This window comes from Cucurbita pepo, chromosome LG17 (assembly GCF_002806865.2).
Source record: "Cucurbita pepo subsp. pepo cultivar mu-cu-16 chromosome LG17, ASM280686v2, whole genome shotgun sequence".
In the NCBI taxonomy this organism is placed as follows: Eukaryota; Viridiplantae; Streptophyta; class Magnoliopsida; order Cucurbitales; family Cucurbitaceae; genus Cucurbita; species Cucurbita pepo.
Genome location: NC_036654.1, coordinates 2,521,182 through 2,544,803, shown reverse-complemented (window position 1 = coordinate 2,544,803; position 23,622 = coordinate 2,521,182). Strand labels below are relative to the sequence as shown.

At 38.6% G+C, this 23,622-nt stretch overlaps 4 protein-coding genes and 3 non-coding genes across 9 annotated transcripts in view; 1 reads left to right on the top strand and 6 right to left on the bottom strand.

Annotated features, from left to right (window-relative positions):
• The first annotated feature begins 2,003 nt into the window (after positions 1-2,003).
• LOC111778844 (AT-hook motif nuclear-localized protein 11-like) lies at positions 2,004-6,086 on the top strand. Its single transcript, XM_023658825.1, has 5 exons — positions 2,004-3,334; positions 3,640-3,707; positions 4,686-4,817; positions 5,416-5,577; positions 5,662-6,086. The coding sequence occupies exons 1-5, from the start codon at positions 2,923-2,925 to the stop codon at positions 5,902-5,904; spliced, it is 1,017 nt and encodes a 338-aa protein (XP_023514593.1). The 5' UTR covers positions 2,004-2,922; the 3' UTR covers positions 5,905-6,086.
• Positions 6,087-7,253: 1,167 nt separating this feature from the next.
• On the bottom strand, positions 7,254-7,325 carry TRNAE-UUC. The gene has a single exon. It is a non-coding gene; the product is annotated as a tRNA-Glu (tRNA).
• Positions 7,326-7,399: 74 nt separating this feature from the next.
• Positions 7,400-7,471, bottom strand: TRNAE-UUC. The gene has a single exon. It is a non-coding gene; the product is annotated as a tRNA-Glu (tRNA).
• A 74-nt stretch (positions 7,472-7,545) lies between these two features.
• TRNAE-UUC lies at positions 7,546-7,617 on the bottom strand. The gene has a single exon. It is a non-coding gene; the product is annotated as a tRNA-Glu (tRNA).
• A 480-nt stretch (positions 7,618-8,097) lies between these two features.
• Positions 8,098-12,179, bottom strand: LOC111778330 (FT-interacting protein 1-like). 3 transcript variants are annotated; one of them, XM_023658083.1, is made up of 2 exons: positions 12,098-12,179; positions 8,098-11,370 (listed from the first exon to the last, which is right to left on the bottom strand). In XM_023658083.1, exon 2 carries the CDS (start codon positions 11,304-11,306, stop codon positions 8,256-8,258), a length of 3,051 nt encoding a protein of 1,016 aa, XP_023513851.1. In that variant the 5' UTR covers positions 11,307-11,370; positions 12,098-12,179; the 3' UTR covers positions 8,098-8,255. The 3 variants fall into 3 exon arrangements, with proteins under 3 accessions (XP_023513851.1, XP_023513849.1, XP_023513850.1); XM_023658081.1 differs by having other exon boundaries at positions 12,002-12,164; XM_023658082.1 differs by lacking the exon at positions 12,098-12,179 and adding an exon at positions 11,900-11,995.
• Positions 12,180-13,989: 1,810 nt separating this feature from the next.
• LOC111778238 (protein O-glucosyltransferase 1-like) lies at positions 13,990-16,380 on the bottom strand. The gene is made up of 5 exons (XM_023657942.1): positions 15,987-16,380; positions 15,129-15,538; positions 14,855-15,047; positions 14,508-14,783; positions 13,990-14,440 (listed from the first exon to the last, which is right to left on the bottom strand). Exons 1-5 carry the CDS (start codon positions 16,167-16,169, stop codon positions 14,081-14,083), a joined length of 1,422 nt encoding a protein of 473 aa, XP_023513710.1. The 5' UTR covers positions 16,170-16,380; the 3' UTR covers positions 13,990-14,080.
• Positions 16,381-21,903: 5,523 nt separating this feature from the next.
• Positions 21,904-23,622, bottom strand: part of LOC111778254 (O-glucosyltransferase rumi homolog) — a 3,971-nt gene continuing 2,252 nt past the window's right edge. Inside the window, exons 5-6 of the mRNA XM_023657962.1 lie at positions 22,460-22,670; positions 21,904-22,336 (exon numbers count right to left, since the gene is read on the bottom strand). Of these exons, the coding sequence (XP_023513730.1) occupies positions 21,965-22,336; positions 22,460-22,670 (583 nt within the window). The 3' untranslated portion in view covers positions 21,904-21,964. The remainder of the gene's footprint in view (positions 22,337-22,459; positions 22,671-23,622) is intronic.

Genomic DNA, 23,622 nt, shown 5'->3' with positions numbered 1-23,622 from the left:
GGTTAGGGTCATGTCGTATCCATATAAGTTAAAATCGAATGCTTAGACAAAGACTTTTCGTTGAGAGAATAAATAAGAAACTAAATAAAAAAAAGCATTGAGATGTAGAATCAATCGAAGACTCCACAAGGTCTCAGATGAAGAAGAGAATTGGGTCTGACCTAATTCCTTGTCTCGACCTATCTTTATATCATAGATGCATGCTTCTTGCATGTCCTGACCCCATAGATTCTCGATTGAGCTAATTTTCCAATTTAATGTTCAAATCGAAGAAGTAAACTAAAAACATCGATAGAAATTTCATATAAACACATTTTGAGCTAAAAAAGAGGAGAAAATAATGAAGAAACTAAGACGAATTTAAGCAATAAAGTGAATTTGAGTCAAGAAGTAACCTACGATCCCATTAGGTCTCGAGGAAGAGAGGAATTAGGCCAAACCTAATTCCCACCTTGGCCCCGACACGAGGTCCAGGTCAAGGCTACTTCTTCAACTTAAGGGACATTCATCTCATGTGCCCCGGCTCATGATCCCCTCGATAACTATATTATGATCATCAAGTTAAAAGTAACAAAGAAATACCATTAGATGGTCAAATTAACTTCAAGAAATTCGTAATAATCTTTTTAAAGGAGATTCTTAAACTTATGGAAACTTAGAGTCATACCAACGGAGTTTGACTTTCGATCCTAAGGATGGTCCCAGGCCTACTTTGAAGAACTTAAGCCTAAAGAAGCCTACAACTTTGTCCAAACGTGAGATATTGTAATGTCCCACACTGGTTGGGGAGGAGAACAAAACACTGTTTATAAGGGTGATGAAACATTCCTCTAGCAGACGCGTTTTAAAGCTTTGAGGGGAAACCCAAAAAGAAAAGCCCAAAGAGAACAATATCTGCTAGCGATGGATCTAGGTCGTTACAGATATTACTAACAATCTAGAAACACCTTGGAGCAATTAAATCTAAGAAGGCTCAAAAGCCATTTTATAGGATATCTAAGGCCTATCAATTTCATTCCCGACAGATAATCCAAAATCCTCTTGGAGCATTAAATCTTAAGGAACCTCACAACTTTACTCGAATGCGAGTTACAATGAGTCATTGTAAGTTAAATTTTAAATCTTTTCCAAAATACTTAAGCCTCAAGCGAATCAACCTAATAGGAACAATGGACGACAAGTTCAAACTTAAAAAACTAATACTCCTAAATTGGGTTCCTAAATTGACCAAACAGTGAATATCAGTGACCGGAGGTTAGTGTTAGGAGTAAATTTTGATAAAAATGGTATACTCAAGATATTAGAAAAAAAAACAAACAAGAAACTAGGTCGTAAGAAAAGCTCCAATGTGGAAAAAATAAAAGAAAACACAGAAGACCCGAACCCCTAAACAAAGGAAAGAACAGAGAATTGAGCTGAAGCCCATATAACCCTTCCTCGACCTCAAGAGGGGTCGAGGCTGAGACTAAGATTGGCTTCTACGTTGAATCTAAGTTTAGTTCACTTTTAATTTAATTCGTAAAGGAAATAAGAAAAACCCTAAACGATATCCGAAGTTTATTTCTCTTTAATTTAATTTATTATTTTTTTATTTTTTTATAAATGAACTAAAATTTGTTGACTAAATTAACAATAAGGTGAAAATAATTAAATTTAAAAATTCAGAAAGAAAATTTGAGAAAGTGAGTCTGTTGTTTGCTCATGCGAATCTCATAATTAGCAATTCAAATACATCCCACTCGCGAGCCCACTAGCGCGTGTCTCTCAACGGCAAGAATTATTTAACAAAATTATTATTAACAAAAAAAAAAGAAAAAAGAAAAAAAAAAAAAGAGTGTTATCCAAAAACAAAAGGCGCTTTCTCTACTCTGTTTAAGAGATTTTGTTTGCTTTCCTCAAATCNAAAAAAAAAAAAAAAAAAAAGAAAAAAAAAAAAAGAGTGTTATCCAAAAACAAAAGGCGCTTTCTCTACTCTGTTTAAGAGATTTTGTTTGCTTTCCTCAAATCTCTCTTTTCATTTTATCTCTTCAAACTCAGTCCTCTTCCTAAACCAAACCAAACCAAACCCAAACCCTGTATCTGGTAAAATTAACACACAGAAGAGAGAGAGAAAGAAGAGAGAGAGAAAGAAGAGAGAGAGAAAGAAGAGAGAGAAGGAGGTTGTTCTTGCCCTAGAAATTTGTATTCTGATAAGGACTTTTGCTCTGTGATTCCGTATTGAATTATTACCTTCTGGGTTCTCTTACTAATTGCTCTTCTTCAATGGGCATCCACCAAAAACCCCTCTTCTGCATTTCCCCTTCTCCTTCCTTTTGAATTTCATTTCATTTCCTTTTTCCCCTGTTCTCTTGTTTCTTGCCTTTCATTTGGCTCCATGTGTTTGATTTCCCCTTCTCCTTCATCTTCTTGTTTTGCATGTTCTTGATTCAGTAATGGAAACTGGAAACTGGATTCTCTTCTTTTCTTCTCTATCCTCTTTTTACTCTTTTTCTGGGATTTGAGCGTTTTTTGTTTCTGGGTTTTTCACTTTCACCCTTTTCCCCTTTTCCTCTCACGATTTCAAGTTTGTTCCTGAAAAGATGCTTGGTGTTCAAGGTTTTTGATAACGTGCTGTTGGTCGTGGACCGGTTTACTTCCCTCTCTTCTCTTATCTTGACCCTCAAGCTTTTCTTTCTCTCTCTCTCTCTCTCTCTCTCTCTCTCTCTCTCTCTCTTTTGTTATGATTATTCCCTTTCCCTTCAATTTTTTAGCCTTTTTTTCTCTGTTTCTTTTCCCTTTGGTCTTCCCAGCTTCATTTCCAAGAAATGCATGTTAGTTTCAAACATATTCTAACCTTGTAGAACCTGTCCTTCCTGTCTATTGTCGTTGTTGTTCTTAGAACCCTGAGGCTATTTTGTTGAGATTTCAAGTCTAAGCATCTGAATGGATCGAAGGGATCCAATGGCGTTATCGGGGTCGCAATCGTTCTATATTCAGAGGGGAATGAGCAATTCTGGCTCTGGAGCACAGGGCATGCGTTCCTCTACTAACCCAAATATGTCTTTTCAGACCAACGCTGGAGGCAACAATGTTGGATCAGGCATGCCAATGGACCCTAACCCTGCTATTTCACCTTATGGTGCCAATGTAGGGGCTCAATCTGGTGGAATGGTTGCGAGCGAACCGGTGAAACGGAAGCGAGGTCGGCCTCGCAAATATGGAACTGAAGGAACTGTGTCTTTGGCACTGTCCCCCTCTCCATCTGCCCCTAATCCAGCCAGTGTTGGCTCCTCGCCGAAGCGGGGTAGGGGACGGCCTCCCGGGTCGGGAAAGAAGCAACAGTTAGCTTCTCTTGGTGAGTTTTTTAATACCCTTTTGAGAACTGATGATAGATTTCTTGTAGTCAAGTAATTGCTTGGTTTCATTAGTATTCTTGGAATGTTCTTAGTTGTTCAAAACAATATTAGAAAATTATGTTTCATGAATGATTTCCTAATCTGTTGCTGCCTTTTTAAGATCACTAAACCTCTATACTTATATTATAAGGATCTATTTTAGTTCTTCAATGCTCAAATATTTTATTTTGAGGCCCCAAACTTTGAATAAAAAATGATTGTGGCAATGGACACTAACTTCAATTAATTTTTGTGCTTTTTGTAGGTGAACCACTCTCTGGTTCAGCTGGCATGGGTTTTACTCCACATGTTATAACCATTGGAGTAGGAGAAGTATGTTGTTTCCTCATCTCTCTGTTTCATTTTTTTTTTGCATAATTTTAGCCATTCATTAATCTCATGTCCAATTTATGAGTAAATTCTCCGAAAGTGTGTATTGTTTTTGTTTAAAAGCACGGTCTCATAATGTATTAAAAAGGGTCATTAGTGTACATGTGAGATCCCACATCGGTTGGAGAGGAGAATGAAGCATTGCTTATAAGGGTGTGGCAACCTCTCTCCACCAGATGCGTTTTAAAACTTTGAGGGGAAAGTCTGGAATGGAAAGCTCAATGAGGACAACATCCGCTAGCGGGCTTGGGCTGTTACAAATGATATTAGAGCCAGACACTGGGCGGTGTGCTAGCGAGGACGTTGGGCTCCTAAGGGGGGTGGATTGTGAGATCTCACATTGGTTGGAGAGGAAAACGAAGCATTGCTTATAAGGATGCGGAAACCTTTGCCTACCAGATGCATTTTAAAACTGGAGAGGAAGCCTAGAAGGGAAAGCCAGGGAAAGCCCAAAGAGGACAATATTTGCTAGCGGTGGGCTGGTATCAAAAGCTAGACACTGGGTGGTGTGCTAGCGAGGACGTTGGGCCCCCAAGGGGAGTGGATTGTGAGATCCCACGTTGGTTAGGGAGGAAAATAAAACATTGCTTATAAGGGTGTGGAAACCGAGAAAGGTGTGGAAACCGAGAAAGCTTGAGGAGGACAATATCTGCTAGCGGTGGGCTTGAGTTGTTACAACATACACTTGTTTAATTTAGTTAATGCTTTTTGATGTTGCTTGGTAGAGAATTATATCATATGAGGCTGAACAGAACTTAAATTGTTACGAAATATTACAATGAAAATGAAGAAAATTGAAGAACTCAATTACTAAAATCTTCACCATTTTGTTGAATTAGTACTTTCATCCAATGCCATTGATTTCAAAATCTGACAAGAGTTTACCATATTGAAACTGATATGTATTCAACTTTTATGCAGGATGTCGCTGCCAAAATTATGTCATTTTCACAACAGGGACCAAGAATTGTATGCATCTTGTCAGCAAATGGTGCTGTCTCCACTGTAACTCTTCGTCAGCCTTCGACTTCAGGAGGCACAGTCACGTACGAGGTTTGTTTATTTCTGTTGTTTCGATCACCTTCGGATGTGGTTAAGGTAGTTCGTTAAGAACTGTATAGTATTTGATTCTTTATGAAGGAGATATGATGTTTTACTTCATCACCTCACAGGCATGTTATAAAAAATATGCAACTATCGGTGTTCAGGCACCTCGACATATCTATAAGTTTCTTGGTATAGTATTATCCCCCACGTGTTATCCATGATTGTTTGTGTGAGATCTCACATCGATTGGAGAAGGGAACGAGTGCAGGTGAGGACGTTGGGCCCCCAAGGAGGGTGGATTGTGAGATCCCACAACGGTTGGAGAGGAGAACGAAGCATTCTTTATAAGGGTGTGGAAACCTCTCCCTAGCATACGAGTTTTAAAAACCTTGAGGGAAAGCCTGAAATGGAAAGTCTAGACAGGACAATATCTGCTAGCGGGTGGCTTGGGTTGTTACCGTTCAGGCTATAGTTTATGCACGCATTAACTAATCCGACCTAAAGAAACTTGTAAGATTTTAATGTCTTAGATAGGTGACCTTCAATACGTTACTTTGAACTTTCCGTTCTGAAATTGAAATTTAATTCTGAATTTGTTGTGTAGGGTCGTTTTGAGATAATATGTCTGTCGGGCTCGTACTCGCTTGGGGATATATCTGGTTCGAGGAACCGCACCGGTGGTCTGAGTGTCTCCCTTGCGAGCCCTGATGGTCGTGTTATCGGTGGTGGTGTAGGAGGAGCACTTATCGCAGCAACCCCGGTTCAGGTAGCTTCTTCGTTCAAACGAAAACTGTTAGATGCTATATAACCAAACTGCTGCATATTGAAACATAAATGTGTGATTAATTAGGTGATAGTAGGGAGCTTCATGTGGGGAAGTTCAAAGTCGAAGTACAAGAAAAGAGAAGCTGTCGAAGGCGTGATAGACACGGATCATCAGGCGGTAGATCACGCAGTGGCGATTGCGAACGTGCAGCAGAATCAGAATCAGAATCAGAATATGACTCCGACCTCCCCAGTTAGTATGTGGCCATCGTCGCAGTCCCTGGACATGCGCAACGCACACATGGACATCGATCTGATGCGCGGGTGAGGTCCGGGGAGTTTAGTTGTTAATTTTCAGAGAGGAATGGATAGAGTACTTGTGAAATGTGTAGGTTGTGGGATTGAGTTTTGGATTATTTACATTATTCCTTGTTTGTAGTTTATGTTTTTATGTTAACCATTGAACAACACCAATCCAAGTCTGGCTTTCTCAACCATCGATGTTTTTTATATTACAAATCTATTTGATTTTATTAACAATTAAAAAAAATATTTAATATGAGATTGAATCACGTACCATTAATTTTCATTCATTAACTATTGGTCACTTTATTATGAACTCTTATGGACGGTTAAGATAAGATAAGTTGTGTCTATGGATGTAATCATTATAAATTAGACCATTTTTTCATAAGTTATTCATAATTATGTTACGTCAAACATGTTTGTTTGTTTTATCATATGATTACATTTTTTATCTTTAAGTAAAAACTAAATTCCTATGGGTTATTGGGAGGGTAGACTCTATTCAAGTTCCAAAGTCAACACTTAAAAAGAAGTTAATCTTATACTTTTTCCATATGGAAAAGAGAAGTGAATTTAATTTTATCTTGCAAGATTATATTCGGAGCAACCCCAGAATGATAAGCCTATTAAATTGGCTATATAAGTCATTCTCATTAAGGAACAAATCTTCCAGAGTTCATAAGTGACTCATGATTGAGATAGTGGCATGTGATCCTCTTGTGGAATATTAATCTTCTTAATTAATAGATTAACAAACAGAAATTAAATATTATTTGGTATAATCTTATAGGAAAACTTGACTCATATATGTTAGATCAACTTTAGAACTTGAGACTGATGAGAGCACCCGATGAGTAATCCATTGACTAAGTGCACCCAGAACCTAAATGCGTGAAATACACTCCTAGACTTGGAATAATGAGATGTTCTGGAATCGTGATGTCTCTCTCCATTTCAATGTTAGTTGCTAAGCCTCGGTTTTAAAATTAAAAAACTGAAACTAAATTAAAGAAATTAAGCCCTTAAAACTTCNAAAAAAAAAAAAAAAAAAAAAAAAAAAAAAAAAAAAAAAAAAAAAACTAAAAAGAGGGGGAAGATAAAATAAAAGCCTCCGTTTTTTTAAAAAAGAAACTAAATTAAAGAAATAAAACCCTTAAAACCAGTTAATAACCTAAAAAATAAACTAAAAAGAGGGGGGAAAAAAGAAAGTTTAACACAATCCTGTTGCGGGAATCGAACCGAAGTCTACTGGGTATTAGCCAAAATCTCTAACCGCTGGACAACAACGAAATTCATAAAATCAATGATATTTTTTAACTAAAATTAAAGCGAAATCGTCAATAAAAAATCCCATAAATAAGAAAGGAAAAATTCCGTTGCCGGGAATCGAACCCGGGTCTCCTGGGTGAAAGCCAGATATCCTAACCGCTGGACGACAACGGACTTTGTGACATTCATGATTGTTTAAAAAATAATCAAATCGTTAATAAAAAATCCCATAAATAAGAAAGGAAAAATTCCGTTGCCGGGAATCGAACCCGGGTCTCCTGGGTGAAAGCCAGATATCCTAACCGCTGGACGACAACGGACTTTGTGACATTCATGATTGTTTAAAAAATAATCAAATCGTTAATAAAAAATCCCATAAATAAGAAAGGAAAAATTCCGTTGCCGGGAATCGAACCCGGGTCTCCTGGGTGAAAGCCAGATATCCTAACCGCTGGACGACAACGGAATTTGTGATACCAATGATTGTCTAAAATGAAAGCAAAACAAATCGTGAATAAAAAATCCCATAAATAAAGAAGGAGAATTCTTTTTCCAGGAATCGAACCCGAGTCTCCTTGGTTAAAACTAAACATAGCGGACGACAACGGTCTTTTAATATATAATTATTTCGTGACTTCTTACTTCATTTTCCAAAGCTAGGCTTGGGCGAGATATGAATAAATTCCTTGTTATATTAATAAATATATAAATTACATTAAGAAAATAACTTACTAATTTTTAATCTTTAGCAAACAAAAAGATGTTCAAATTTTTAACTTTTTTTTTTTTTAAAGAAAAAATTCTCTCCATTCTTTTTATTTCTTTTTCCTTTTATCTCTTTATATAGATACCAAATTTCATGAAATATCTTAAAAAAGAAATAAATTACACATATTCTCTAGAATTCTTTCCAAATAAATATTAGAATTCATTGAACTCCTGCAAATCCACGTGCCAACTTCTTGTTGATTGAATCCTAATATGCATTTTAAGTCAAACCATAAGTCATTATTTACCATCAAAACTCCATACAGAACGTAGCACAACCCAAATGAAGAACACAACATAATGATTATCAAGACATCATCACTGCAGCAGCTCAGATTACAACATACTATCCGTCCTAGCAGGCAGCCTGCGGAAGAAGTTCATTGGCGCCGATGGCATTCTGTTCCTGAACCTGGGATGCCTCATCACATAGAAACCGGTCACAAGGGATAGCATCTGAAAAGGCGTTACATAAAACACTAGAGCAGCAATGAAGCAGAATATTATGTATATGGTTGTTGCACGAGGATCTCGCCAGTTTAACAGCGCCTGAATTCGCTCCCCTTGAGTAGCTACGTCCCCGACCACCGACTGGATTCTGCCTGCTAAACTTCTCATCCGATCATACCTCATTCGGACTATGTCTGCGTTTTTACTCGTTGGAAACGAGTCGAATTCTTCGTCGAGCTCATCGGGGCTCACTGCCTCTGCATAAGAGATTTTTGTGTCCATGTGTGGAGGGTTCCGAGCGCGGTACCGCCAGTTCCAAATTCCTACAAGACACATGTAGAGGAAAATTGTGGGGAAGATCAGCTCTGGATAACAAACTAGCATCACAAACAGAAGATGAACAAGTCCTGTAGTAATGGGGTTTTTCCACATGCACACTTCTCCAAACCATTTTCCGATCATGAATAGTCCCGAAAAAACCGATACGATCCTGAAGAAGTTAGCCTTGCTTCTCCTCATGCTCCAAAGATGGGAGTTTACATCAGACATGTACTCAACTACCTCTTTTCCAAGGGCAGGTTCTGCTCGGCTAAGTCGAGCTGCTATTATGTTAACTGCGTGATGTCGCAGCGCTTCCTGCTGAACCACAGACAATGGCCTTATGTAATGCATTTTTGGCAATGGGGGTTTTGAGTACATAAACATCAAATTTGCTACCGATGGACATATAAATCGCAGGGCAAGGTGCAGTTCACCCATCTTCTTGACACCAGAAGGCTGAAGAACAAGTAATGGATACACATGTGTGTATATGCGACCAGTTTCAAGAGTCGAAATACGGATTCGAATCTTCCCAATTTTCATGTCTTTGTTATTGTTGGATTCACCAATGTGACCATTATCAAAAAGACACACGGTTAGGACTGTGGCAGGATCAAAAACCTCCCAATGGTACTGCTCATTGTACTTTGGACTCAAGTTGTTGATTATTGTTCGAGTTCGGACCCATTTCTGGCCATACTTTGCTACACAAAATGCATCAGTTGTACCCTTTCCGTTCCTAGTTTTCATTGGGTGAAGTCCATCAGCGCCCAGGATGCCAAGCTCCAATATCCCAATTGGTGGCTTCCAAAGTGGCTTCAATGAGGGTCTAAGGTCACTACTATATTGAGTTGACTCATCCAGCACATGATATCCACCCTCCAGGCAAATGCGAAGATGGATTCTACTATGGAACCTATCCTTTTCTTTCTTTCCCTCCCCTTCTTCCACGGCATCTGACTCAGACTTCATAAGATTGTACCATCGGCTGTGGATTGGTCGAGCATCAGCACGCTTTTCGACAGAAATCAGTGGAATAACAACCCTCCCTAGCGTTTCATCTTTGTTGGGGCCAACACGGTCTTCAACCGAAAGGATCAAATGATCATCAAAGGGTTCAGCTGCAACAAACATAAGATCTTCATTCCACAAGGCATTCATTGTTCGAGTTTGCACGGCTTTTGTTCTTAAAATTTGGCTGCCAATTTGAACCCTCACATAGGCATCAGGGAAACGTGAATTTTCTTGTAAAACCAAATCTTGAGCTTCAACAACATTGACTCGGACATACCACAATCTCGGTGATTGATAAACTTTTGAGCGAGTATGCACTGGGATAACCGAAGTGCCATCGGGAGAGAGAGCATCTGAATGCCAGGCATCTGGAAAAGCCTCGTCAGCTTGTGTGCCATACCATACAGCAAGCATTAATTCTCCCTTTTTCTTTGATCTATTCTTGTCTTCGAGACGATACCATTCTGGAGCCAATGGACTATCCGGTGGAACTCGAGTAGGAACTTCATGAAGATCAATGTACAAACGTCCAACACAATCATCTTTTAACGTATCTTTGTCTTTAAGAGAAACTTCCAGCACTGTTGATTGCACATCCATCCTTGCGAAGGCAAATACCTCATTCCATTCAGGACTTGAATTTTTCTCATAATGCTTAGTTGTTCCCTTGAAGTTCCCTAGTTTCACTTGAACATAAGGATCCAAGCCTCCCGTTAAATCCTTGGTAGGAAGATCACGGGCTTTCACAACTCGAACAAAAAGATAATGAATCTTTTCTACAAGGTCATAGGTGCTTGTAGGTCTGTCTCCAAGAGCAAAACGACCAATCATCCCACCGCCGAGGTAAGGACTCGTCTCTCTAACTGAATAATCATCATATGGAAATGATGATCCAGGGTACATGTGACCAGCATTTGCAGCCATTAGCTCAGAAGTCATACCATATTTTCCATCAATCACAGATGGCGCACTAACTGGTGATACAGTATGATGCTGGTGCTCCTGCTGAGGCTGCTTCGCATTCGGAAGGTGATGGAATGTCTGTCTCGATTCGGTTTTGTCAGTAGAAAATAGACTCGCTATAAACTTTGGAACTCTTCTTACTGTTGATTGGTGTTCAGATGTGATTGGAACAGGAGGAGGATCCTTTTCCACAGAAGAATCAACTGCAGGAAGTAAATTCGAAAGCTTAATAGAAGGATCATCAGTTACATAGACCTTAAGGCCAAGCTCTCCTTTGATTCGTGAGAAAATGCCTCGTTTCTCCAGAGGATAGTGAAAAACAGCAGCCTCGGCATAAGGGACAAACGAGGACCCAGTAAGACGAACTTTTCCTAGAAAGGAAGGCTTGGAGTTGATGCTGGCTTTCGGATTCGAAAAGATAAACGCCTCAAGAGCAAGGCTAGACAGACTTTTCGGATCCGATACGTTGAAGTAGAAGCTCTCGTTCCAAACAGGATTGAGGTCCTTCTCCTTAGTCGTGGTACAGACTCTTTGATTATTGAAGTGAAGCTCTACAAAAGCACTGACTGAGCCCTGCCCATCTTTTGGCATAAGATCATGAGCACCCACTACATCAACTCCTAGCTTGAGGTTACCCATTGAACTTCTACCAAACAACTATCCAAGAACTGATGAACTCCACACAGTTAAATGCAGAAATCACCTGGAAATGAAAGGATTATTTGCATCATTATTACATCAAACTTAGTGTTTATCAGCTAACCATTTCTTTTTCTATTCACTGAACTTCCAGAATTAGAAAATGATCGAAAGAAAGCAAACCCAGTTTGATCTAAAATGAGAATAAAGGCCTAAAAAAAGGAATAAAGCAATCGAATTAATTTAGATTCCAAAGCGAACTAAACAATCAAATGAAAAGGATATACAGAATCATGATAAAGAGAAATGAAAAATTCTACACAGCAAAAGATTGCTTCAAGCCTAAACGAATCAAGAATATAAGCATAGAAATTCCCCCTTCTTCAACCATAAATCCCTTAATTTCCTCAACACAAACCAAGCATTGTCTAAAAATTTGCACGAATTTTAAGAAACACATAGCCGACAGTATCCTTCCCCAACTCAAATCCAGATTCCACAGCCCAAATCAACGTCCGAATCATCCGATTCGCCCCAGAAACAAGAAGCATTTTCACAAAAAAAATCATCAGAATCTAGACATAGAACTAAACCAGCTTCATTTCCGAGAAACTATTCCAAGCAATTAGAGAGAAAACCACAGGATCTGCCGAAAAAAGAGAAGTTACAAAATCATTGAAGACCAAACAACGTACCTGCTCTGGTGGATTTTAATGGAGGTTTCAGAAAAGATTAATGCAAAAAATTAAAGCAAAAAAGTTAAAGAAGATGAAAATGAACTTCAACTTCACCTAGAGGAGGAAAGTTTGAGAGAGAAAGAGAAAGAGAGGTATGAAAAGGAGTTGAGTGGTCAGCAGTCGCACGCAGTTGTTTTCTTCCTGAAACACGAATATTATTTTCCTTTTTAAATTTTTTTTTTTTTTTTTTTATTTTGGAAAATAAAACAACGTGGAGATTAACCATTGGGTAAATTGCACAAAAAGTAACGCCGTTACTCTCTCTCTTCATTTTATTTCTTACCTTATAAAAATCATTTCAATTTTCTTTTTCTTTTTCTTTTTCTTTTTTCTTTTCCAATTATTTAAATTCATACTAAATGGCAGGGACATTCATCCTCTGGGACCCACCCCATTAAATTTGTAGCTTAATATATTTAAATTTAGTGTTTTTTTTTATTGTTTAATGACGTTATAAAATATCTAATAATTCCATTAATTTTTAATTTTGATATTCATATTATTTATTAACTTTTTTCCTAATTGAATAATTGATCTTAATAAATGCCAAAAGGATAATGGAATTTCCATTGTTATATATTATAGAATTATTAATTTTTTTTATTATTTTTATTATAGATGCGTTAGACAATTTTTAGAGAAAGTCAAATAGTAAGTCAAGTCAAATGTAGAGCAGAGTTGACCAAGTAGAGTAATGAAGTAAGACATCCGACCACCATGCAAGAGCCTAGATGAGTGTCATGATATGATCAAAGAGTAAGGTACATCATCTAACACATCACATAGAATGGGCATTCAAGAGAAGACGGGACACAAGCAAGATAAGGGCAATGAGTAGACAAGAGTGTCAAAAATAGGCTTGTTGAAGAGTCGAGTAAGGCCAAATGAAATATGAAAGCTTGCCAGATTTGGCGTCAATTGGACACCGGATGGATGCTTCATGACAGCGTATGTCCATTCTTCAAAAATCATGTATACACTCGCTACTTTAAAATGTCTCAAAATGTACTATAGGGGGAAGCATGATATAACCTCGTCACCACCCTTAGGCTCTGTGGTCTAAGCAAGCTACCGTATGGCACATGTGTGCGTCATAGTGAGGGCGAGCGTTGCGAAACGAGTGTCTTAGGTGACTTTCTTTGAAATGGATCTTTCAAGGACAATACCGAGCGACACAGGTGCGCCAGTATTGCGCCTTAGCCCGAGTGTCAAATGTTTGATTTTGCACCAGCTATTGGTATGATATTTGTAAATGACACGACATGGGTACGGGAGGGCCAATACCTCGATTAAACTCAGATAGATGGATGTTTGAGATGTCTCAAGATTATGAACGATATGTGGGCCCATTCTCGATGGCATGACCAAGTGAGATGTGATGGTCGATGACACCCCGTGACTTGGGATGACGTCAAGACATGAGCGTGTCAAGATCACGACGCCACCCCGTGACAAATCTCACCTAAGGTATAACGAACCACAAAACTAGATGAAAAATGAATATGAGGCTTGAGTTTCCCTCAAGACTTGTAATGAGCATGTCAAGATCACGACACCACACGTTTGAAAAAGTACTATCGCAACGATAAGCTTTTAATAATACCCTCTTGATTCTTAAGTTTTGAGTCATAATTTCTATTCAGTCCTGTATTTCAAAATATTACATTTTTACTTTTTTTGACTTAAAAGTTTAGTTTTAGGATTTATAAAGGTTATATTTTTACCCTTAAATTTTATGGTTTTACATTTTTACTAAGGATTGAAAAATAGAAAAATATTGGGACCTTATGCATTATTATGTGTTCATGCATTCGGTGATTTCCATCCGTAACGAAAGCATTATGATAAACATAAGAGTGAAAGCCGTAAAATCCTCATATATATATATATATAAAAGAATCAAATAAAATATTTTGAAACTTAAAATAAAGTGAAAAATAACTATGTATGGATTTAATAGAAACGTCTTATATAAAACTATTTCTTTTTTCAAAAAAATAAAACGTCTTTTCATAATTATCAAAATTAATTCTAATTCTAATTTCCCTTCCTCTCATTTTCCCAATAATCCTTTTCCCAAGCTTCAACTTGCTTTAGGGCATTTAATTTCTTATTCTCAAACTCCCTAAGAGCCGTTGGATCATGAGGCGGCAAATCGCACGGTTCTGCCTTGTTGGGAGACTTCTCCAGTGAATCTTCCATAAATTTCTTATGCAACCCTTCGGCGGCGCCGATCATCGTCTCAGGCCTAAGCTCCACCGCACCGGCAGGAACCAACGGCCGAAATTTGAGAAGCTTGCTGTATTCGTTGAGTAAGTGGAACATGTAATCATACACTAATTCCATCTTAACATTCTCTTGCAAGTACTTGCTTCCCTCCCCTCCTATTGCTTGTGCCTGCAATTAAATTTTGATATACCTCATTTCCATTTAGGCCGTAAATTAAAATTCTACGTTCGAATACCTGATTTGTATGATTGTTACCCCATTCGACAGCAAATTTGAGAGAAGAACATTTGGATCGATCATTAATAGGCCAAAAGTGCTGCAAAGGAAGCATTCCCCTAATGAAGAAATCAAAGAACCTTGGCTTCACGTACAACGTGATTGAGTCGCATGACATTATGTACTTCTCGCTCACTGACCACGCCCATCCTTCTATGTAAATCTTGTACCTGTGCGTGCATTGATCTTCCAAATTTGATTGCTTGTACCCTTCTTTGGACTCTTTATCCCAATCCTTCGAACAAAATCAGGGGATAAAGTAAATGAAATTGGTTATATAAAATGAAAATAGAAATAGGAAATTACCTGAGCGTATAAAAGAGTGTCCCAATTTTGGTGTTGGGTGAGATTGCATTTGAGAAGGTCTCCCCTAGAGGGGTCAACATGTGGGTTACCCTTCCAATAAGCAAAGGCCACCCTCTCCTTCCATTTGGTTCTTTTGTTCCCTTCCTTTATGTCCTCCAATACCTTTCTCCATGGCTTTATGTTTATTTCACCCCTTTAAAAATAGTTGAATATGGTCTCGAATCATTCATTTACCTTTTGTTTACTCGTGTATCAAAAAGTAGAAAATAATTACCATCCCCAAAAGGACCAATCGGGGAAAACAATGTCCAAGCTGGAGTCATCGGAGCAGTATCGGAACAACGGAGGTGGGCCCACCTTTGGATCTAGAAAGTCTTTAGATTGGACGACTGGGCGATCATCACAGTCAAACATTAGTTCAAGATCTGGCAGTTTACCAGGGTACCATCTCACAAGCTGCAAAAGCCCCCACATTGTGAACAGATCTCTGGTCTGGATTGAGCCTCTATATTTCTCCACGTACACTCGTCCGTCCATGATTACTACCCGGAAATGGGCCGTCCTCCGGGCCCCCTCCACCATTTCTCTTGTTATCCCCGTCTCTCTCCATGGCCGTAGATCTTCGTGAATCCAACGGAAGTGCTGCGGGCATGTGGCGTCCCGTGGACGGTCCGCATGTATTGCCTATGAAAATAATTAATAAATATTATATTAATTATTTATTCTGAAGACTGTTCATAGTATAACCGAACTCGTCAATTTAAATCATAAAATTTAGGTTGGTTTAAATATTTTTTAGTTGGGTTAGGTTATGAACTGAGTTGCTCGAGACACTAACCCAACCAACTAGACATAAGTTCAAAAAATTCTTCCGATCCAATCCAACCGAACGTGTATAAGCTTCATTTTTTTTCGGTTGCAAGTCATTATCTTTATATTTTAATACTAATTTCAAAAACCCAAATAATTCCATTTCTGGCGGATTTTTCAATTTAAGAAAAATACAAACCAATATAATTTTTTAATTTCTATGTCTTACCTTTTAATTGGTTGATTTTAGAAAATGTGAATTTAAAATTAAAATGATAATTATTCTACAAAATGATATGTTGATGATGGTAAGAAGACATACCAATTTAGTCGACCATTTGAGACGAACGGAGATGCCAAAGAAGAAGAAGAAGAAGAGAGATGCCACAATTTTAAAGGTAGGTTTCTTCTTAGATGAACGCCATCGCCATCTCGAGGCTTGAAGGGCAGAAGAAGAATCATAGCAAAGTATATCGGAGAGACTCTTATCGGGGCAACGCTTCATATGTTCTAGCTTCGGATTCAGCTCAAGTAAGAATTGTAGAAAGAGATGATGGGGTTTATATAGTGATTTAAAGCCAAAATCAGGTTCTAATGGCTATCAGCGGCTAAGTGTTTGGTTAAGAGTTGACTAAAATATGTATTTAATTTAGGGTTTAATTTGTAGTTTTTTTACCAAACTATTTTAATGCATTGGTAGGGTCGTAGACCTTTTCTTTTTTCTCACGCCAACTACTCACACCATTCTCCAATGCTTAAACATATTCTTTTCCTCCCGACCCGACAACAATGTGAGATTACGATGTTTGGTAGGATGGTTTGTGGGTCGAGTTTGAAATTTTTTTAAAAACCTAATTCAATTGTTCGAGTCGTAAGTTTGTCAACTCAAACAATTCTGGTTAAATAATGAACATAACCCAACTCAACTCAATCTTAAATTTGTTGAGTTGGATTGATTCAAGTTAATTTAATAAAATAAAGAATGAACCAACATGGAAGCTGGTGAGCATGTGACACACGAGTAAATGAGACGTATATAAATAAATTGAGGTCATGTATGAATGAGAGCGATTCTAATGATAGGATTATTAAGACAGACTTAAAAGAATTAAAAGTTGCTATTTTAATTCATGAATGACACAGTTTTGATTTGATCCCCTTAAGTTTCAAGAGGCCTTGTGAATGTTTGCTGAATCACCACACCTAAATGGGGGTGAGAGTTCTCTTATTTATAATCATTTTCAGGATACAGAAATATGGTAAATTACAAATAATATGGAAATAGTAATAAAAGGAAAGTATAATAAATGAATGCAATATATTTGCCTTTAATAAGAGGGCAAATATGGTAAAGGCAAATATCTAGATATTTGCCTTATAGTGAACGGTCAACTATCCTTAACACCCCCCCGCAAGCTGAGCGTCGGATTTGAACGAACGTAAAGCTTGGATCTGAAAAATTCAAAGAGAGGTCGAGAAATACTCTTTGTGAAGATGTCAGCAACTTGGAGATGAGAGGGTACATATTGTGTGTGAAGTTTGCCAGCGATAACAAGTTCTCGAAGAAAATGATAATCTAGTTCAACATGTTTGGCCCGCTTGTGAGAAACGGGATTAGAGCTCAAAAAAATAGCACTTTTGTTGTCACATAAGAGTAAGGGCTGCTGTGAAATAGGGACCTTGAGGTCATGCAAAAGATGCATAACCCAAAGAAGTTCAGCAGCGGTTGTGGCAAGAGCACGATACTCAGATTCACAGCTGGAGCGTGAGACAGTAGGTTGCTTTTTGGCACTCCAAGAAACCAGATTGTTACCAAGATAAATAGAATAGCCGGATGTAGAACGACGAGTATCGGGACAACCAGCCCAGTCAGCATCCGAATAAGCGACTAGCGTACTAGGAACAGTGGATGGACGAAAGGTAAGACCAAAGTGGAGTGTTCCTTTGACATAGCGAAGAATACGTTTGACAGCAAGAAAGTGATCTGCAGTAGGGGCATGCAAGAATTGACTGACAGAATTGACAGCATAGGCAATATCTGGACGCGTAATAGTCAAGTACTGAAGGGCGCCAACAAGAGATCTGTAGAGAGTAGGATCAGAGAAAGGAGAACCATCAGCAGTCAGGTGTTGAGAAACAACCATGGGAGTGTGAACTGGTTTGCTATCGAGCAACTGAGCACGAGTAAGAATATCTCGAGCATATTTTAACTGACTAATAAAGAGACCATCAGGAGTGGGTGAAGCTTCAAGACCAAGAAAGTAACTGAGAGAACCCAAATCTTTGGTAGCAAACTCAGAATGAAGCTTGCGAGTAAAGCTGTCAATAAGAGATGAGTTGTTGCCGGTAACAATAATGTCATCAACATAAAGAAGCAAATAGATAATGTTAGATTGCTGATGAAAGACAAAAAGGGACGTGTCAGCGCGACTGCAAGAAAACCCAAGTGTGAGAAGAAATGAGCTAAAACGCTGAAACCAAGCACGAGGAGCTTGCTTTAAACCATAGAGGGCTTTCTTTAATAGACAAACATGAGTGGGAAATCGATGATCAATATACCCAGGAGGTTGTTCCATATGAACACGTTCAATAAGAGTTCCATTGAGAAAAGCATTCTTGACATCAAGTTGTCGAAGAGGCCATTTATTTGTGACTGCAATAGAAAGCACAACACGGACAGTGGTAGCTTTGACAACCGGACTAAAAGTGTCAGTGTAGTCAAGACCAGGAACCTGAGTATAACCTTTGGCAACAAGACGAGCCTTGAAACGCTCGACAGATCCATCAGGCAAATATTTAATACGAAACACCCATTTAGAGCCCACGATGTTGGTGTTGGCAGGGCGAGGAACCAAAGTCCAAGTATCATTTTGTTGTAATGCTCGAATTTCTTCATCCATGGCAGCCACCCAAGCAGGATTCTTAGCCGCAGATTTGAATCCTTTTGGCTCAGTGGATGCAAGAAGAGCAGAAAGAAGTCCAGATGAGCCCAAAATACCAAGATTTGCTGGATGACGAGTCTTGAATATACCAGCTTTGGCTCGTGTGATCATAGGATGAGTGCCCAAAGAAGAGAAATCAACAGGAGGTTCAATAGAGGTCGAATTAGAAGTCGAGGGTGGCAAAGTGGAACCTGCAAGAGAAGTATCAACCTGCACAGACTCATCTACAAGGTCAGAACAAATATCACACGGGGATGAACTGGATCGAGGAGTTTGCGGTGATGAAGTGGTAGGGGGGGATGAATCAATATGATGAAAATGTGGTTCTAAGAAATTTGAAATAGGAATAGAGGAAAGAGGTTGGGTCTGGGAGCTAGGGATAGCAGGAAAGTGGGTTTCATCAAATTGAGCATGACAGGTGATATATAGCTTAGTGGTGGCCGGATCAAGACAGCGGAACCCTTTATGAGCAGGACTATAACCCAAAAAAATACAAGGAATGCTGCGGGGAGAAAGCTTGTTAGGCATATAATCACGCAAATAAGGATAAACACGACAACCAAAGGGATGAAAATTGTCATAATGTGGAGTGTAGCCATAAAGGAGTTCAAAGGGTGACTTACCTCCAAGAAGTGGAGTAGGCAACCGGTTGATAATATAAGCTGCAGTGCTGAAGGCGTCAACCCAAAAACGAGAAGAAAGATGAGAGTGAAAGAGAAGGGCCAAGCCAGTCTCAGTCACATGACGATGTTTTCTCTCAGCACGACCATTTTGAGCAGGTGTATATGGACAAGAGAGTTGATGGTGGATGCCAGAATTACGTAAATGAGTTTTGAAACAAGTACTAGTAAATTCGGTACCACCATCGCTTTGAAATACCTTGATACGAGAAGAATATTGATTTTCCACAAATTTTTGAAATTGAAGAAAAATATCAAAAAAATCAGATTTAAATTTTAAAGGGTAAAACCAAGTGAATCGAGAATAATCATCAATAAAAATAACATAATAAAGGAAACCCGAATTTGATTTGACGGGAGAAGGACCCCAAAGATCACAATGAATAAGATCTAACACATGAGACGACCTACGTTCATTGCGGGAATAAGGCAATCGATGACTTTTCGCAAGCTGACAAGTATTACATAATGATGGAGAAGGCAATAAAGACGTAAGAGAAAGATGACCTTTTCTATTTAAAAAAGAAATAACAGAATGATTCACATGACCTAGACGAGCATGCCATAAATCATATGAAGCACGTAAAGATTTGTTTCTAAGGGCTGAAATAAAAGCAGAGTTGCCGCGCTCCAGCACATATAGCCCTCCATCTCTTTTACCGGTTGCCACCACCCTTCCTGTTTGACGATTCTGGATAGTAATAAGATTATTAGTAAATGTAACGGAGAGAGGAAAATCAGACGTTAATTTACTTATGGAAAGAAGATTTTTAGTGAGGTGAGGGACAACCAAGACATCTAACAAGTGAATATTTGGAACAGGAGAAAGAGTACCGGTGTGGGTAATGGGTAGGGATGCACCGTTTCCTACAATCACAGAGTCCTTACCCGTGTAATTTTTAGACTGATCCAAAATAGATGGGTCGGCAGTCATATGGGCCGAAGCTCCAGTGTCCAGAAACCAATCAGCAGTATCGGGTCCAGCAATAGAACATGACGTGTTAAAGGCTTCAGCAAGGTGAGCATGAGAAGAATCAGGTCGAACATACCGTTGGTTGCAGCGGTCAGCATAATGGCCCTCTTTGCGGCATATTTGGCAGTGAGGTGGTCGACGACCTTGACTTGAGTGGGTTCGTCCTCGATTAAAAGAGTTGTTTTTGTGAGAATAAGAACGACCTCGCTGGTTGGTAAAGGAAGCAGGGTGGCTTCCATGGGTGCGACCACGATTAGTGACTGTGAATGCTGTAGGAGTGGAGTTAGAGGACTCAAGGGAGAGCTGAAACAACTCAAAACTTTCAGCTTTAGAGACTAAATCTGCAAAACAGGGGATAGAGGTGAGAGCCATCTGAGCAGTAGAAAAAGCTGAAAATTCGGTGCCGAGTCCACGAAGGAACCAGTGCACTTTATCAATGTCCTCGACCGGTCTGCCGATGGCATGAAGTTGGTCACAAATTTTTTTGAAGGCACGGGCATACTCAGCAACAGGTTTGGTGCCACGTTTCATCAACTGCAAGTCATCCTTGAGTCTCAGTTCACGAGCTTTCGACTGATGGCTGAACGTAGTTTCCAACGCAAGCCAAACATCACGTGCAGTAGAGAGACCAACGACAACAGCCATGGCTTCCTCAGTGAGAGAGGAGAGCAGGAGACAGAGAAGTCGTTGATCGGCTGCTCTCCATGCCAAATATTTGGGGTTGAGTGTTGAAGAGGTTTCTGGTTCAAAGCGAGGTGGTGGAACCATAGTTCCATCGACATAGCCCAGCATGTCTTGACTCTCAAGGAGAGGGAGAAGTTGGCTTTTCCAAAGAAGATAATTGGAGGAAGAAAGTTTGATGGTGATCATATGGATTAGAGTATTGAAAGGAAGAAGATGATAAGAAGATTCGGAAGCCATAGAGAAGAAAGGATCAGGTTGTTAAACCGAAAGGGCTCTGATACCATGTGAATGTTTGCTGAATCACCACACCTAAATGGGGGTGAGAGTTCTCTTATTTATAATCATTTTCAGGATACAGAAATATGGTAAATTACAAATAATATGGAAATAGTAATAAAAGGAAAGTATAATAAATGAATGCAATATATTTGCCTTTAATAAGAGGGCAAATATGGTAAAGGCAAATATCTAGATATTTGCCTTATAGTGAACGGTCAACTATCCTTAAGTTTCAAGAGGCCTATCTAGTCACTTGAGTTGACTTTAAAACCAATCTAATCCTTTGAGAGTCGACCTTAAGGTTGTTCCAAAACCAATCTAATCCTTTGAGAGTCGACCTTAAGGTTGTTCCAATCGCTTGGGAGTAGTTTCCAAGTGTGCCAACTCCTTCGAGGATGGCCTTATGGCTTACTAGAGCCCTTAGGGTCAACCTTATGGTCGAGTTGACCTCTCTCGAGATTGGTCTTATGTTCAAGTAGACCATTTACATCTTTGCCCTTTTTTTATGTCTCTTTCGGAATCACATTCGTTTTGTGTATCATAGACACGTAACAGTGACGGATCTAAAAAGCAACATATTACATCATTATTTGATCGAAATTAATTAAGAAAAATTTTATAATAGATAGAATTGAATAGGCGAAAATTGAATAAATACATTTTATAAATATTTACCTTTCCTTTAAGAAATAAAAACAACTTTTCATCAAATAAATTAGGGTTTTATTTAACCAAAAACAAATTAATCCCAAATCCATTTCCCCTTCCTTTGAGTTTTCCAATATTCCTTTTCCCAAATATCTACTTGCTTTAGAGCATTCAACGTCTTATTCTGAAACTCCCTTTGGACCGTTGGATCATGAGGCGGCAAATCGCACGGTCCTGACTTGCTCGGAGACTTCTCCATTGAATCCTCCATAAATTTCTTCGTCAACCCCGCGGCGCTGCCGATCATCGTCTCCAGCTTCAGCTCCACCGCGCCGGCTGGCACCGTCGGCCGGAATGTTAAAAGCTTGCTGTATTCGTTGAGTAAGTGGAACATGTAATCATAGACAAATTCCATCTTTAGATTCTCTTGAAAGTACTTGCTCCCTTCTTCTCCTATTGCTTGTGCCTGAAATTAAATTAAATTTGGTTAACTTAATTTGGGTAATGTGTTCGTTTTGATTTCATTAATGAACCACTCCCGTGTCACAATTTTATTCCATCTCGGACTTAATAGAAAAATAGGGAGTACCTGATTTGTGTGATTGTTACCCCATTCTACGGCAAATTTGAGAGAATGACATTTGGATTGGTCGTTGATAGGCCAAAAGTGTTCCAAAGGAACCATTCCTCTTATGAAGAAATCAAAATACTTTGGCTTCACATACAGCGTCATTGAGTCGCATGATATTATGTACTTTTCACTTACCGACCACGCTCGTCCTTCTATGTATATCTTGTACCTGTTTATTCATAGTTACTATTTTATTTCAATACCAATAATGCGATCTGTTCAAATATAGACCAATCGTTAAACAAATCACAACTATAAAGGATTGGACAATAAATTCTCCATCGGTCAACAAGAGGGGTTGTTCTCCTTTGTCAACGCTACTAAAGACAGGGCAAATATAATTCGGGTAGAAAATTCCATTACGTATACGATCATAATACTATTTCTTGTATTCCATTTTTTTGTTTTAACAAGTGGTAATATGAACCATAGTCTAAACCTAGTTGCACATTGAATCAAAAAATAAGGCATGATCATACAAAAGTGCTCGAGGAGGCAATCAAGTATAACTCTATCACTCAGGACTCTCTAGATTAAATAAAAGGGCTAAACGAGAACAGTAAGTATGACTTTATCTATGATTTTCCTAATAGACGAGTATACCTTTGATCGAAAGGAGGAGGTGAAGAATGTGATAATTATCGTCACCACCAAGAAATATCACATAATGTGATATGTGCTCGTACTAAAATCATGAGACTGATGACGATACATAATTGACCAAAACAAACAATATCTACTAGTGGTGATCTTGGGTTGTTACTAATGGTATCAGAGCCAGACACCGAGCGATGTGCCAGCCAGAACGATGGCTCCCAAAAGGGTCGATTGTGAGATCGCAAATCGGTTAAAGAGGGGAACGAAACATTCCTTATAAAATGTATGGAAACCTTTTCTTAGTAGACACATTTTAAAATAGTGAGGTTGATGACAATACATAACGGGTCACAACATACAATATTTAGTAGCAATGACCTCGAGCTTGTTTGAAGGAAAGATTATTAGGATTGGTAACAATATGAAACCAAAAATAAATAAATTATATAGTTAAAATTTGACATCTAACATGCTTTTTTTTTTTTTTTTTTTTTATTTTTTTTTTTTTTTTTTTTTTTTTTTTT

Coding starts and splice junctions, on each gene's coding strand:
- LOC111778844 (XM_023658825.1), top strand. CDS start 2,923: ATGGATCGAAGGGATCCAATGGCGTTATCGGGGTCGCAATCGTTCTAT. Junction 3,708..4,685: donor TAACCATTGGAGTAGGAGAA/GTATGTTGTTTC, acceptor ACTTTTATGCAG/GATGTCGCTGCCAAAATTAT. Junction 4,818..5,415: donor GAGGCACAGTCACGTACGAG/GTTTGTTTATTT, acceptor TTTGTTGTGTAG/GGTCGTTTTGAGATAATATG.
- LOC111778238 (XM_023657942.1), bottom strand. CDS start 16,169: ATGAAGCGTTGCCCCGATAAGAGTCTCTCCGATATACTTTGCTATGAT. Junction 14,784..14,854: donor ACACTCTTTTATACGCTCAG/GTAATTTCCTAT, acceptor TTTTGTTCGAAG/GATTGGGATAAAGAGTCCAA. Junction 14,441..14,507: donor GTAACAATCATACAAATCAG/GTATTCGAACGT, acceptor ATTTAATTGCAG/GCACAAGCAATAGGAGGGGA.
- LOC111778330 (XM_023658083.1), bottom strand. CDS start 11,306: ATGGGTAACCTCAAGCTAGGAGTTGATGTAGTGGGTGCTCATGATCTT.